The sequence below is a fragment of the Saccoglossus kowalevskii genome, chromosome 9 (genome assembly GCF_978046115.1).
Source record: "Saccoglossus kowalevskii chromosome 9, keSacKowa6.1, whole genome shotgun sequence".
Classification (NCBI taxonomy): Eukaryota; Metazoa; Hemichordata; class Enteropneusta; family Harrimaniidae; genus Saccoglossus; species Saccoglossus kowalevskii.
Genome location: NC_140649.1, coordinates 18,193,146 through 18,206,164, shown reverse-complemented (window position 1 = coordinate 18,206,164; position 13,019 = coordinate 18,193,146). Strand labels below are relative to the sequence as shown.

Here is a 13,019-nt window from a genome sequence, read left to right as displayed (position 1 = left end):
AAAAATGTTTTCAGTGATAATGAAGTATTATGACAGAACCCCTCACCCTCCCCGTGGCTTTCATTGCGTATGGAAGTTATTTTCACGAGTGATGCGGTGTATCCTGCTGCCGTACTTTCACGAGCGAAGCCACGGGGAGGGTGTGGGGTTCTGTTATTATTACATATGTCCCATATTTGATTATTTCATATTAAAGAAAGAACGTGCAACAAACCGGGATAGCAATTTAGGTCGGGGAACCCAATTGCCCATTAATATGCTCCAAGATAGCTCTGTATACAGGTCTGTGAATGTGGAGGCGCTCCTATTCATCGGGACCTTATAAGAAGCCCAATGTAAATATCACCCCTACAGAGCCATGTACGCAGGGCTAGCTCCAAGACAGTCCTGCGACCTAGCGACGCGTGTCAGTGTAGAACGCGTGTCAGCTGTGTCAGTGTACGTGTGAAAATAATATAATCAGACCACAGTCACTTGGGGGCTGAAAATCAATAAATACTAATTTTCAAAAAAAATCATCCGCTATACGTATGTGATAGGTATTTTTGATGGTTAAAAACCTTTCACTTAGGTAACCGGGATTCGGTCGTTTCCACGCTAGGCTAACAAAAGACACACACAAGCTTCGTTCATGTTCCCAAAACGATTATCTGCCAAGTCCCTGGTTTTCACCCGAGACAGCATTAAATCCATCTTTATTTCTTGTCACCCCTTAACCAATTACAATCAGAATAAGAGACTCCAAGGCCTTGCCTTCAAACAAACAACCAATCACATCAAAGTTTTACACATCATAATCAATTAATTACTCGTCAAGCTGTCTAGAGAAAACATTTCTATACATTGTCAACACTAACTAATATTGATGGGGTAATAATCTCGCACTAACATTCCACCAAGATACTACCTTTTTTAAACTCGCAAACAACATTGGTTTAGAATTACAGCTACTGTCTTGTATCTTAAAAACTGCAGAGTCATAAGATGTTTTTGGTTGATTTCGACCAGCTCGCCATCTGGTCTTGTCATTAACCTTTATCAGTATATGTCATGACAACCACTGTCAAACTGACTGAAATATAAATCATGATACGTATATAATTTTTTTTTTTTTTGAAAATTAGTATTTATTGATTTTCAGCCCCCAAGTGACTGTGAATCAGACGTCTAATTTGAGTCGTCCAAATAAATAACTCTTGGATGTTTGAGCTTCATGTACGTCGCTAAATCGAGACCCATATCGAACAGGACGCGGCACGACGACTGTCGCCCTTTAGTTGGGACCACGACAGAACCAGAACTTAAACTGGGCGACTACGATTATGGATACACGGTTTATGTTGAAGTTAAAAGTTCCTCCACAGATCTGTGCATTGGCAAACATGCCGTGCAAGTGTCATGAATTTGTTTTTGCGTATCTGTTGGTCGACTTAATTAACTGATTATTAGCGAATTGCTGTGTTATGTCTGTCATCGTTTAGGCCTATTTGAAGTTTTGGACGGAACTTGGCTCAGTGATTTGGAACTAATTACGAGATAACCGCCGAATTCTGACAGTTGGTATTCATAGTTATTAATATAGTGAACGATTAATCAAAAGATATGACGTATTCAGTACTTAGTGTGATTGGCTTTATGATTGAAGGTTACGCCCTAGAGTCCTTTTTTACTGTTTTGTAATTGGTTAGAGTTTTGAAAATGAATAAAGAGAGTTTTGAGTTGGTTTTGGGGAACACAGCACGATAGACGCAGTCTAGAGCAGTCCTGGAGAGCCTTGGGGCGAGTGTTGACGTAGTCTAAGAGAGTCTTGGGTCAGCCTTGCGATAGTCTTGGGGATTTTTTCCCCAGGGCGCTGTGTCTTATAGAGTGCTCGATTGACCGACTAAGACGAGAGCTAAAACGTATTTCGTTGTGTGTGTCTTATTTGACTGTAAAGCTGAAGTGACTTTCCTGATCCCGTACCTCAAGGGGACGAGATAGAGAGACGAGACGAGATTCCCCCCTGACAAGTGTGGAGAACCCCGTGAGAAGGATTTTACCCCGTGATACAAGTGCGGTACTCCACTGACGGAATGACTTTCGTTGACATCGGTCGTCGCTGACTCATGAGCTGCCCACTACAACTTCGTTTGTGATGTTGCTTGCTGGTCGTGGATAGACTGAGTCTTGGTTATCGGTTAAATGTTGCTCATTTGGCGTAGGTAATCTTTATTTGGAACTGAGTAACGCCGCAACGTCGCCAGCAGAAACCTCCTGGTATCTCGATGTTGATGGTTGCGGCTCCATAGTAATCGCTGATTTTACTGCGGGTCCAGGCTGCGGGTGGATCTTCCGAGAGCCCTTCAAGATTTATAAAACTCAGTTTCCAGGTGGTCAACATACAATAAGTTCTCCCAATCCTAGTATTCTTTGTGATGTACATCTAACATGCCAAAAATGCTGGTGAACGATTTGAACCTGACAAAAATAGCAGACGGAAATGTGTTTACAAAATAAAAATAGTGATCACTTAAAATAGATACCAGGAAGGGGAGGGGGTAAAAAAAAAAGTTATATAACATTTTATTATTCAATACTTTATTAAAATACATAAGTTTGTCCAACTCCCTGTGATACAACACCTCAGACATAGCTCATTGTACTCGGCTTGAGTGTGGGCGCGAAGTTACTATTTGAATTTTTGATATCTTTTTTCATTAATGAGAAAGTTGACCCCAAAGTTAGAGTAACTGTTCACCAGGAATGGCTTTTTAACTCTTTGTTAGTCCCCGTTCGGACGCAGTCCGAAAACGGGGACTTATGTTTTGCCCTGTGTGCGTCCGTCCGTCCGTCCGTGCGTCCGTGCGTCCGTGATCACCTGTATCTCGAACATGCATGGACCGATTAAGTTCAAACTTCACTCATACATCACACATTATATGGGACATATGCACATGCATTTTTTTCATGATCCGATTAACGATAGCCGAATAGCGGCCATTTTAAGGCCGAAAATGCATCAAAATCGGATCTCAGTTATGCATGGACGGATTTCATTCAAATTTGGTACATACATTAAACATAATAGGACCTTGATGCACGTCATTTTTTTTTTCGGATCAAGTTCGAAATAGCCGACTGGCGGCCATTTTGTTTTAAAGAATTCAGTTCTGGATCCGTATCTGAGACATGTCTGGATTGATCAAGTTCAAACTTCACACACACAAGGTACATCATGTCACAAATATGTATGTGCATTTGTTTCATGATCTCATTAACGATAGCCAAATGGGGGCCGCTTTAAGGCCGAAAATGCATTGAAATCGCACATTTTCACCATTCCGGACCCAGATCTCAGTTATGCATGGACGGATTTCATTCAAATTTGGTACATACATTAAACATAATAGGACCTTGATGCACGTCATTTTTTTTTTCGGATCAAGTTCGAAATAGCCGACTGGCGGCCATTTTGTTTTAAAGAATTCAGTTCTGGATCCGTATCCGAGACATGTCTGGATTGATCAAGTTCAATTCACACACACAAGGTACATCATGTCACAAATATGTATGTGCATTTGTTTCATGATCTCATTAACGATAGCCAAATGGGGGCCGCTTTAAGGTCGAAAATGCATTGAAATCGCACATTTTCACCATTCCGGACCCGTATCTCAGTTATGCATGGATGGATTTTGTTCAAATTTGGTACATACATTAAACATAATAGGACCTTGATGCACGTCTTTTTTTTCGGATCAAGTTCGAAATGGCCGACTGGCGGCCATTTTGTTAAAGAATTCAGTTCTGGATCCGTATCCAAGACATGTCTGGATTGATCAAGTTCAAACTTCACACACACATGGTACATCATGTCACAAATAGATATGTGCATTTGTTTCATGATCTGCTTAACAATAGCGGAATGATGGCCATTTTAAGGCCGAAAATGCATCAAAATCACATATTTTCACAATTCCAGAACCGGATCTCAGTCATGCATGGATGGATTTTGTTCAGATTTAGCACAATGTGTTGTACATATGCAGGTGCATTTCGGTCATGATCTGCTTTGAATGTATATGTCACTCAAATATGAACGGAACGGGGACGTGTCATTGACAATGACTTGTTCATACTTGACAGGCGGGTCGTACCATCACTAATTGGAAAAACAATCCTGACCCACCGCTACCATGGCAAAGCCAAATCTGTTTTTTGAATACTTTCGCTCCAAATTTATTACCTCCTACCAGTCTTGTAATAGCAGTGGCCAAATGATCATGCCTTTTATTCTGGCTACGTTGCGCACTGGTAAGAGATCACTGGCGCCGACATTGTTACACTGTCAACGTAATCCCAACGCAACTTTGAATAAAATGTAAATGCTGCCTCCAATCTAGAAAATACTATCGCAAAACGGTTGGAAATAATATATTTAACAGCTGAATACGTCCTAGCAATAAAATAAAGTGACTTCTAAAGACTGAATGTTATTTTGCGAACCTCGTATAAGGTGCCCATTTTTAGTTATAAACCGACATTAGCTTCACGTTCATGTCCTACCATGGTAACAGCCGAAAACATATTGCTTGTTTTTTACCGGCTTGTTTTCAATGGCAACCGAAGTATTTTTATCCAGTTCAAATCGTTCAGCAACATTTTTGGCATATTAGGTGTACATCACATGGAATACTACGATTGAGAGAACTTGATGTATGTTGACTTGTTGAGTTTTATCATAGTACGAAGTACCAGGAGGTTTCTGCTGGCGACGTTGCGGCGTTACCCAGTTCCAAATAAAGATTACCAACGCCAAATGAGCAACATTTTAACTGGTAATCAAGATTCATTTAATCCATGGCTAACAAGCAACATCACAAGCGAAGTTGTAGCATGCAGTACTAGTAAGTCATCCCGTCAGTGGAGTACCGCTGTAGCACGGCATGTTTGCCTTCAGCATTGTATTCAAACGAATCACGTGGTGTGCCGTTCTCGTTCAAACCCGGGATTCGATCAGTAAAAAAACACATTGCAAATCATGCAAGTTCAAGATTTTCAAACCAATATACAAAAACAGAAATGCTCAGAGATGCAAAAGGGTTTCGATCAGTAAAAAAAACACATTGCAAATCATGCAAGTTCAAGATTTTCCAACTAATATACAAAAACAGAAATGCTCAGAGATGCAAAAGAAGGATAAATATTACTTTTCACTATACACATCTCTGTTGATACTATCCCTCACATATTCTACTCCCAATTACTCCTGCGTAAAATGCAAAAACCAGCAAAAAACGAATAACCCTGAAATGCACACAGCATACTGAATTTCAGAACAAATCGTGCATTACTTACAGCAGCAGAATACCACAGAAATATCAGACGAAACATGAAAACACTATTTATTGTATTTCAGCCTGAACCCTCTATATTGCCATTCAAGGAATTAACCCCATATGTGCATCCATTTTCCATCTTGGTATCACCCACCCCTGGAAACAAACTCTTAATACCACGCTGAAGCGTTTGGTAATTATACGTTGAAAAAAAACACGTCACATCAAATATCGCCCTCTAGCGGCAAAATACTTCTGTGACATAAGTGGGATGTGACACTGTATTTCATATTTCTATATTTCAAGTCACCTTGCTTTAGCGCCAACGAGTAACGAAAACCCGAGATGAAACTATGAGGTTCTTACTAGATACATGGTTGTAAAATGCATTTTACCTCCATGCAACCAGTAGGTGCTAATCTATTCTCGCCTAAGAGGACTACCCAACATGTTCATTTTGTGCACATCACGTACGCGCTTTTGGTTCATACACCGTTGCTGTATTGTTTATAATCAACAACTTGCATGTTTAGATTAGACATTACATATATTACATGAATTTGATTTTTTTATAAAATAGATTATTTACTAATTGTATTTAGTAGTTGCAAACCGTTATATTGGATCTGATATAGGGTTTTTGTTTTTAAATTATCGGTTTTTGAAGCAAGGGTGAAAATTTATCTCGCAGCACTAATGTTTGATTTCAATTCGTTCTAGGTATACCAGTTTTGACGTTAGTGTGTTATGAAATTGAGGTTTTGAAATTACAATGCTCAGTTTTATTCTGCAACGCCCTTTAAAGGTGAACTTGGTAGAAGTAACTTTTTTTTTTTAAAAGAATGGTGCATCTTTATTAGTTTGTATTTGTTTGCAGTTTTTACAACAAGTTTGTAATTGAGCATTCGCTATACTAGTAACTAAAGACTGTCGTACAAGACAAAATTTATTGTGTAAATAAATATATGACATAGACATATTTTTTTATTTCATGACAAATTTAATTTAACTCAGCATAGCGATATTACAGCGAATTTCATGAAGGCAAGAATTTTTAAATGTTTTGAAAAGTTCAAATGATGAGAAAGGTCGAGTTTTAATAAATAAATCCAAAAAGTATTTGCCCAATTGTCCATGCACAGTAATTATCTGTAGTTGTAACTTGAGAGCATATGTGAAATATGCATATGCGCGTTGAAAATCATTGCAGTCCACATTTTTTGTAATTCGCGCAAATTCAGGACACGAAATATTTCACATAATAGTCCCATGACTCAAAATAAAACGTCACAGACTACCTCGATGCAAAGTGCGCCCTCTGTGGCAAATATACTAAATATTTATGTCCACGTTTTTACGTCATCGGAAATAACAGAATGGATTTCTTGGAAAGAGGCGCACCCATAGGTTACTCAGAGTCAAAATGGTTGATTTTGGAACAGTTTTATAAAAAGCTCGAATGGTAAGTTAAATTTGATTTATTTTCTTTAGTTTGTTGAGGTCTTTTACATTTGTTGGTTCCGTATGAGACTGGTTCGAGTGATCGACTAGAGTTCGGAGAATACTTGTTTAGTCTGGGGGCCGGTGTTGCATCTCTTGTACCAAACGATCAAACGTCTATCATCATGGGTTCTCTCATTATGGTTACTACACAACAAGTAGTACAAATCGCCATCTTGGCATGTCGCTATAACCTCTTGGCCATACTGAAATTCGAATTCAGTCTCGTTTTAGGCTTCGGAGGTATCCCACCGCTGTATCAACCGTGCTATAGCAATCTAGACAGTGTAGGTCCCAGAACATGCGGTAGACGAGTTGTTGTCGTTGTTCCATCTCTTCATGAATGTATATCATGAAGGTGTTAATATCCGCACTGATATTCGTCACTTTGACAGTGACTTCCGAGGGAAAACACGATAAGATTGAAAAGATTTATTTATTTATATTTTATTTATTTATATTTTTATTATTTGTGCACTAGATGTTTCGCAATAATTGTTTGTCTTTCCTCGTGGTGAATTCAGTAAATGTAAAAAATAAAATTTTCTATTTTCTATGTTGGGAATACATTATTTACCATTTTTCTATCACTAAGGTTATTTCACTCAAAAACAGAAATTCACAAGTATTCTGTGAGTTTCTGTCGATTTCTGTACCAAGATCACACAAAAAATAATAATTCCGCATAAGTCTTGGCAGTGTAAGCCGTTCTGGCTCATTTTACTGATGATTGAAGACAGCTGTGCAAATATAATCAACACTATTATTTTCATATTTCCACCATTTCTAACATATATTGTCCAATGAACTGCAATAAAAATAATAATATTAATAACAATGGTAATAATATTATTGTTTAAATTTCACTGCTAGGAATTTGCAAAGTTTGGGGATTTGACATAATTTTGCGAAAGTCACTAGGAACCCTGAAAAATTGTCATTGTTACAAAATTTATGCATCAAAAGATAAACCATATTCAGCTTACACGCACCACTACATTGCACAGATATTAGAAATTTGTTGATAGTCATAGATGGCTTTGGTGCTCCAAATAAATAACCAATATACATGTGTACATGTGAATACAAAGGTGCAAACTGAAATTCCATGTCTGATTTAATAATTTGAAATTTTCTACGCCCCCCCGAATTGTCGCGTTTGATTAAATGGGTTTGTACCCTGACAAGTCCTGAGGAATTATATCTGTAATCCCCAACAAAAAAACATCAACAACAAAAAAATGTTATATTATTTATTACGTGTATTATTTACATATTTAATGTTGTTTGCTTTTTTGTGTGAACTAAATTTTATTCATTCATTTCATTACCGAAGGATCTCATAGATTAAGGTATTCATCGTCGTCATAGCAATGAACAGTCTTATATACTGTAAAATGACTAATTTTCATTGGGTTTAAATTTCACTGATTTACCATTTCAGGCATATTTAGTGGGTTTTAAATTCACGGTTTCGTCATTTAGATAATGTGTTCTATGGTAAATTTTACTTATTCACTGTGTTTTAATTTAGCGCATTTTTCCAGTCAGCGAAATAAGCTAAATTAAAACCCAGTGAATAATTACCCCCTTTACAGTAGTTTGTTTTGTAATGTGCGCAGGGATTAAAGTAAATTGGACAACCGTATTTTTAAGTCGGCAACTAGTTTTTTAGACTGGTTGTCTATGTAGATCAAAGGAAATATATACAAAATACAATATGAATCGTGTTCATTCTTTCTTGTCTGTTGAAGTTGTTAGTATGTGATATTTAGTTTTCGTCGGACAGTATGCAGGCGCATCGACCTCTGCTGTGTGTTGGTCGATACTCCAGCTGTACTGACTTCGTGCATACTTTGCAGTATCCTCATAATAACCTCATAATATGTGATATTGCCCGAAAGTCCCATCTCTTTTATCCACACTAACATCAATACATATAAGATGGTTGTTGCTTTCATCTGCAATTACATGAAATTGTTTCCTTTCACATATAATACATCTTGTACAGTGTTTAGTTTTCAAGAGATCATGTTGAAAAAGTTTTCCATGACTGCTCTATTTTTACTATAGATTTTTTGGTCATTTATTGGTATCAAAAAACATGGTTTAAAGTAAATAGCAAAATTTCTCATTAATTTTTGCCTAAATGCCAGAATTAGCAATGCAACAAGAAATAACACTGCAGCCAAAACAGAAGCACAGTTCAGTATACTTATATGTATACAGCTATTTGAACAGGAATCGATAGGACACTGGATATACATACCCACTAGATTTTTTTTTATAATGTGAAATTTTTTCTTAGACCTGAGTGGTCAATGTGAGTTTTGTTTCCATAGTAATAAATACTTATTCCAGCAAAGTAACAACATGCTTTACAATTCAATTACATCACGTTTGCCATATTATAACACTATAGACATTTTGTGCAAATTTTGTTAGGTGTACTGTTTATGATTTCTTGAGTCGCTGGATTGATATCAAGTTCAACTATCAAGTATCTGGTTATGCAATTATCAACTACATGTATCTAGAAAGCAAAATGAAATTGCTGAAGTATAAATTATTGAGATCTTTGTTGTCTTTCTATAGAACTACCGTAGAAGACAATATGGCATACACACTGCATAGTTGGTATATGTCTCTGTTGACCAGTGTATGTATGTTGTTATGTTGGTACAGTTTACCATGTGTTCACGCAGGTAAGTGAATTCAGTGTACTGTAAAATACTTTATTTTCACTTGGAATTAATTTTCGCTGAATATACCTATTTCCCTATATTTTACATTCAACTTGTCAAAAATCAGTGAAAATAAATTCTATACAAAACACCCAAAAAGTCTTTTCAGCAAAAATAAATTCCAGCTAAAATTCAGTATTTTACAGTATAATATTTTACTGTTTAAGTCGATTATATATACTGAGCTTGGTTTCGCTTAGGAGGATTTGCCAGAACCTTATTTGGCAATTTGCCATCATCAATCACTGTCATCTCCATGTGTAAATACGATATCATGTGACACATGTATATAACATCATGGGTTTATAAAATAACAGGATGTAACTTTCATAAACGTGTACATTGATGTGCGAGGAAGATGTGAAATGCTTGAAAATGATCACATTCTGTGTTTGTCAATCGAACATAGTTCTAACCAATAGCGTCATTGAGTGCTTGGAAATATTTGATTATATAATTAATTAGAAATGAACAAGATTTTATTACACGCTTTGCGACTATACTGCCAAACATGGTCATATCACAGACGCTTGCACGTACACCGTCACCTTGTGAATCCTTTATTCATGTATGGAAATTGTCATGTCAAAATACTGAATTCTGTCGTAAATTGGCCCATCTAAAAAAACCATGGTGGTGGGTGCTTAATTGGGGTTCAAAAGTAAAAGATCATCAAATATTTTATTTGGTACTTCCAAAACGAAAGAAACTATTGCAGAAGCTAATTTTGATACATTTTTTTCTAGCTGAATTGAAAAGTAGACTGCCTAAAAATTCATTACAATGTCACCCAGTGTCATTTTTCTGCAAACAAAAACCACATCACATGTGATACAATTTGCGACAAATACAATTTTTTTAAAAATGTTATTGCTAAAGAAAGTATATTCTAAACGGAGTTTCAAATAAAAACGAACACAACTGCACTGCCTAGCAACAAATGATCACGGTTGCGCAATCCAGTCATGCTGCGTTTCACAATTGTTGATTATTACTCAGTAGTGATTATAATAACTTACAAAAAAATTAAATTTGTTGAATTTTTATGAAATGCAAATAAAATTCAACTTAGTTTCATCGTAAGCAAATGATTCTGGTTGCATATGAACGCTTGATGCTGTGTGATATTCGCTATGTTCTTTCTCTTGCATGAGTTGACCTAATAGGTCAAATCGCTAATTAACCAATCACAATGGTGGATGATGTCAACATGTTCAAATTACCATGATTGCATTTAAATATGTTAATGTTATTGAATGCAGCACGGAAGAGATTTGCCGATGTTGTTGTACGATTTTTTTCGAAAAAATAAACTGAGCATTTGAAGAATAATTTAACATTGTTGAATTGTGTTATGTCATATGTCATAATCTAATAGTCCCCGCTTGGATGCAGTCTGAAAGCGACTTATGGATTGGTGTCCATGTGTATGCGCCAATCTGTCTGTCCATCTGTGTGTGTGTCAGTTCATCCAGACCTGTATTATGAATATGGTAGAATGGCAGAAATTTTAATCTTAAAGATTCATCAAAGTGTAGTGTTTCTGCCATTCTGGTAACTTGTTTATTCCAAGTTGTTTTCATGAAAATAGTATATAACTTGTGCAATAAATCTATTGTTTTATTTTATTCTATAGTGCCGAGTATTACGCTAGAAAACACAGTGATAGAGAAGGGTTCCCAGCTGTATCTAGAGTGTTCATTGAATGTTACTAGTCCATATACAGTAAATGACTTAGCATGGTGTTTCAATGAAATCAAAATATCAGAAGAGGAGTATCATATAAAAGACAATAAGACATTGCTACTTATTATTGAAGAAGCCAAGTTGAGTCATTCTGGTAACTACTCATGTAAAGTGATGTCAGACGAAAGTAATTATGCAAAGACACATGTCAAAGTCGGGTGTAAGTATTTATGTCATAAATTAAGTGTTTTGATTTGAAAATAAATTACTTTTATGTATTTATTATTACATGTCTGTATGCAAATACGATATATAGTTTATTATAATACATCTGTCGTTACAGCGTGCAGTAATTTTGTGGAATTTATGGGGTATTTTCATCCTACCATATTAGGAAATGCGAATTCCAAATATGGAATGATTACACGCTTAATGATAAAAACAAACATGGCTGCCACCAGGGTTCGACTGGACTCCACACAAAAAAGTTTGCTGATTCTGTTCTAAACTTTTTGTATTTCGGGATTCCCATGATGGGAGGAAAAGATGTATAATAATAAGGTTATTAAGACGATGCCGACAAGTATGCACTCAGACAGTACGTTGTCACATCGACCTCCACTGCGTGTTGGTCGTTAGTTCTGCTGTACTGTCTTCTTACATACTTGTCGGTATAGTTTTAAGAATTGAAGGAAATGCATTCATTGACAATAGAACCTGTTGGTAATGTCCACTACATCTGTCACTGTAACGTCATAAGTTACAACGTGACGTAATTTTCATCCTACCATATAAGAAAATGCAAATTCTCAATATGGAGTGATCCGTGTGTGAGTGTTCTCTAATAATTAAAACAAACATGCAAGCCCCAAGGGTTGGACTCTGTTCTAAACTTTTTGGATTTCGGCATTTCCTTGATGTATCCTTGAGAGGAAAAGATGTATAATAATAAGGTTCTTACAAGGATACTGCAAAGTATGCACTCAAACAGTACCCAGCCGCATCGACCTCCGCTGCACGTCGGTTGATACTTCTGCTGTACTGTCTTTGTTCATACTTTTCGGTATCCTCCTAATAACATATTATTATTAATGAGTATTTGTGGGTTTTCTGAAACTCATTATTGACTGATTTATTTCTATGGGCCATTTGTGTTTATAGATATTTTGAATTTACAGAACATTTATGAATTTGTTATGCAAAATAACATTTGTGCCTTCGTGAAATTCACTGTATATAAATTATTAAATGTTTTACAGGCGTGCTGAGAATTATTCGGACAGTTAGTTGGCAATATATCTTGCGACTTTGCAAAACACTGGGGTCTTTGTCCAATCTAGACTTGATGGCGCCGTTGTATTGGCACGCCCTCAATTGGAATCGTTCCATTATCTTGCAAGATGCAGGTAAAATGCTGTTTTCAAAACGACATGCGTTGGTTATCATACATTAACAGGTTATATGTTGTTTAAGCATTCAAAATGTTATTTTGAATTGGTATAACCATCTGAGTCCACCTGACATTGGCGGGAAGGCTTTAAAAGTTTCTTACATTGGATGTGCTGCAGTTTCGCGACACTTTTGAGCCAAACTAAAAGTTGTTTTTACATTACTGTTGCATTATGTATCAAATCCAGATTGCTTACCGAGGTGGGAGAGTACGTCAGGGATATACAGATGGAACAATTGGTTATAACAGTTTGATGGACTTGGTCAAATCAAAAGTGCCTTTCTTAAGCGAATCACTTTTTCAACTGTAGTTTGAAAATGA

The 13,019-nt window shown here is 36.5% G+C and overlaps 1 protein-coding gene across 1 annotated transcript in view; it reads left to right on the top strand.

Annotated features, from left to right (window-relative positions):
- Positions 1 to 6,700: 6,700 nt before the first annotated feature.
- Positions 6,701 to 13,019, top strand: part of LOC146738930 (uncharacterized) — a 32,106-nt gene continuing 25,787 nt past the window's right edge. Inside the window, exons 1-3 of the mRNA XM_085503249.1 lie at positions 6,701 to 6,780; positions 9,414 to 9,523; positions 11,199 to 11,468. Coding sequence (XP_085359375.1) covers positions 9,433 to 9,523; positions 11,199 to 11,468 — 361 coding nt within the window. The 5' untranslated portion in view covers positions 6,701 to 6,780; positions 9,414 to 9,432. The remainder of the gene's footprint in view (positions 6,781 to 9,413; positions 9,524 to 11,198; positions 11,469 to 13,019) is intronic.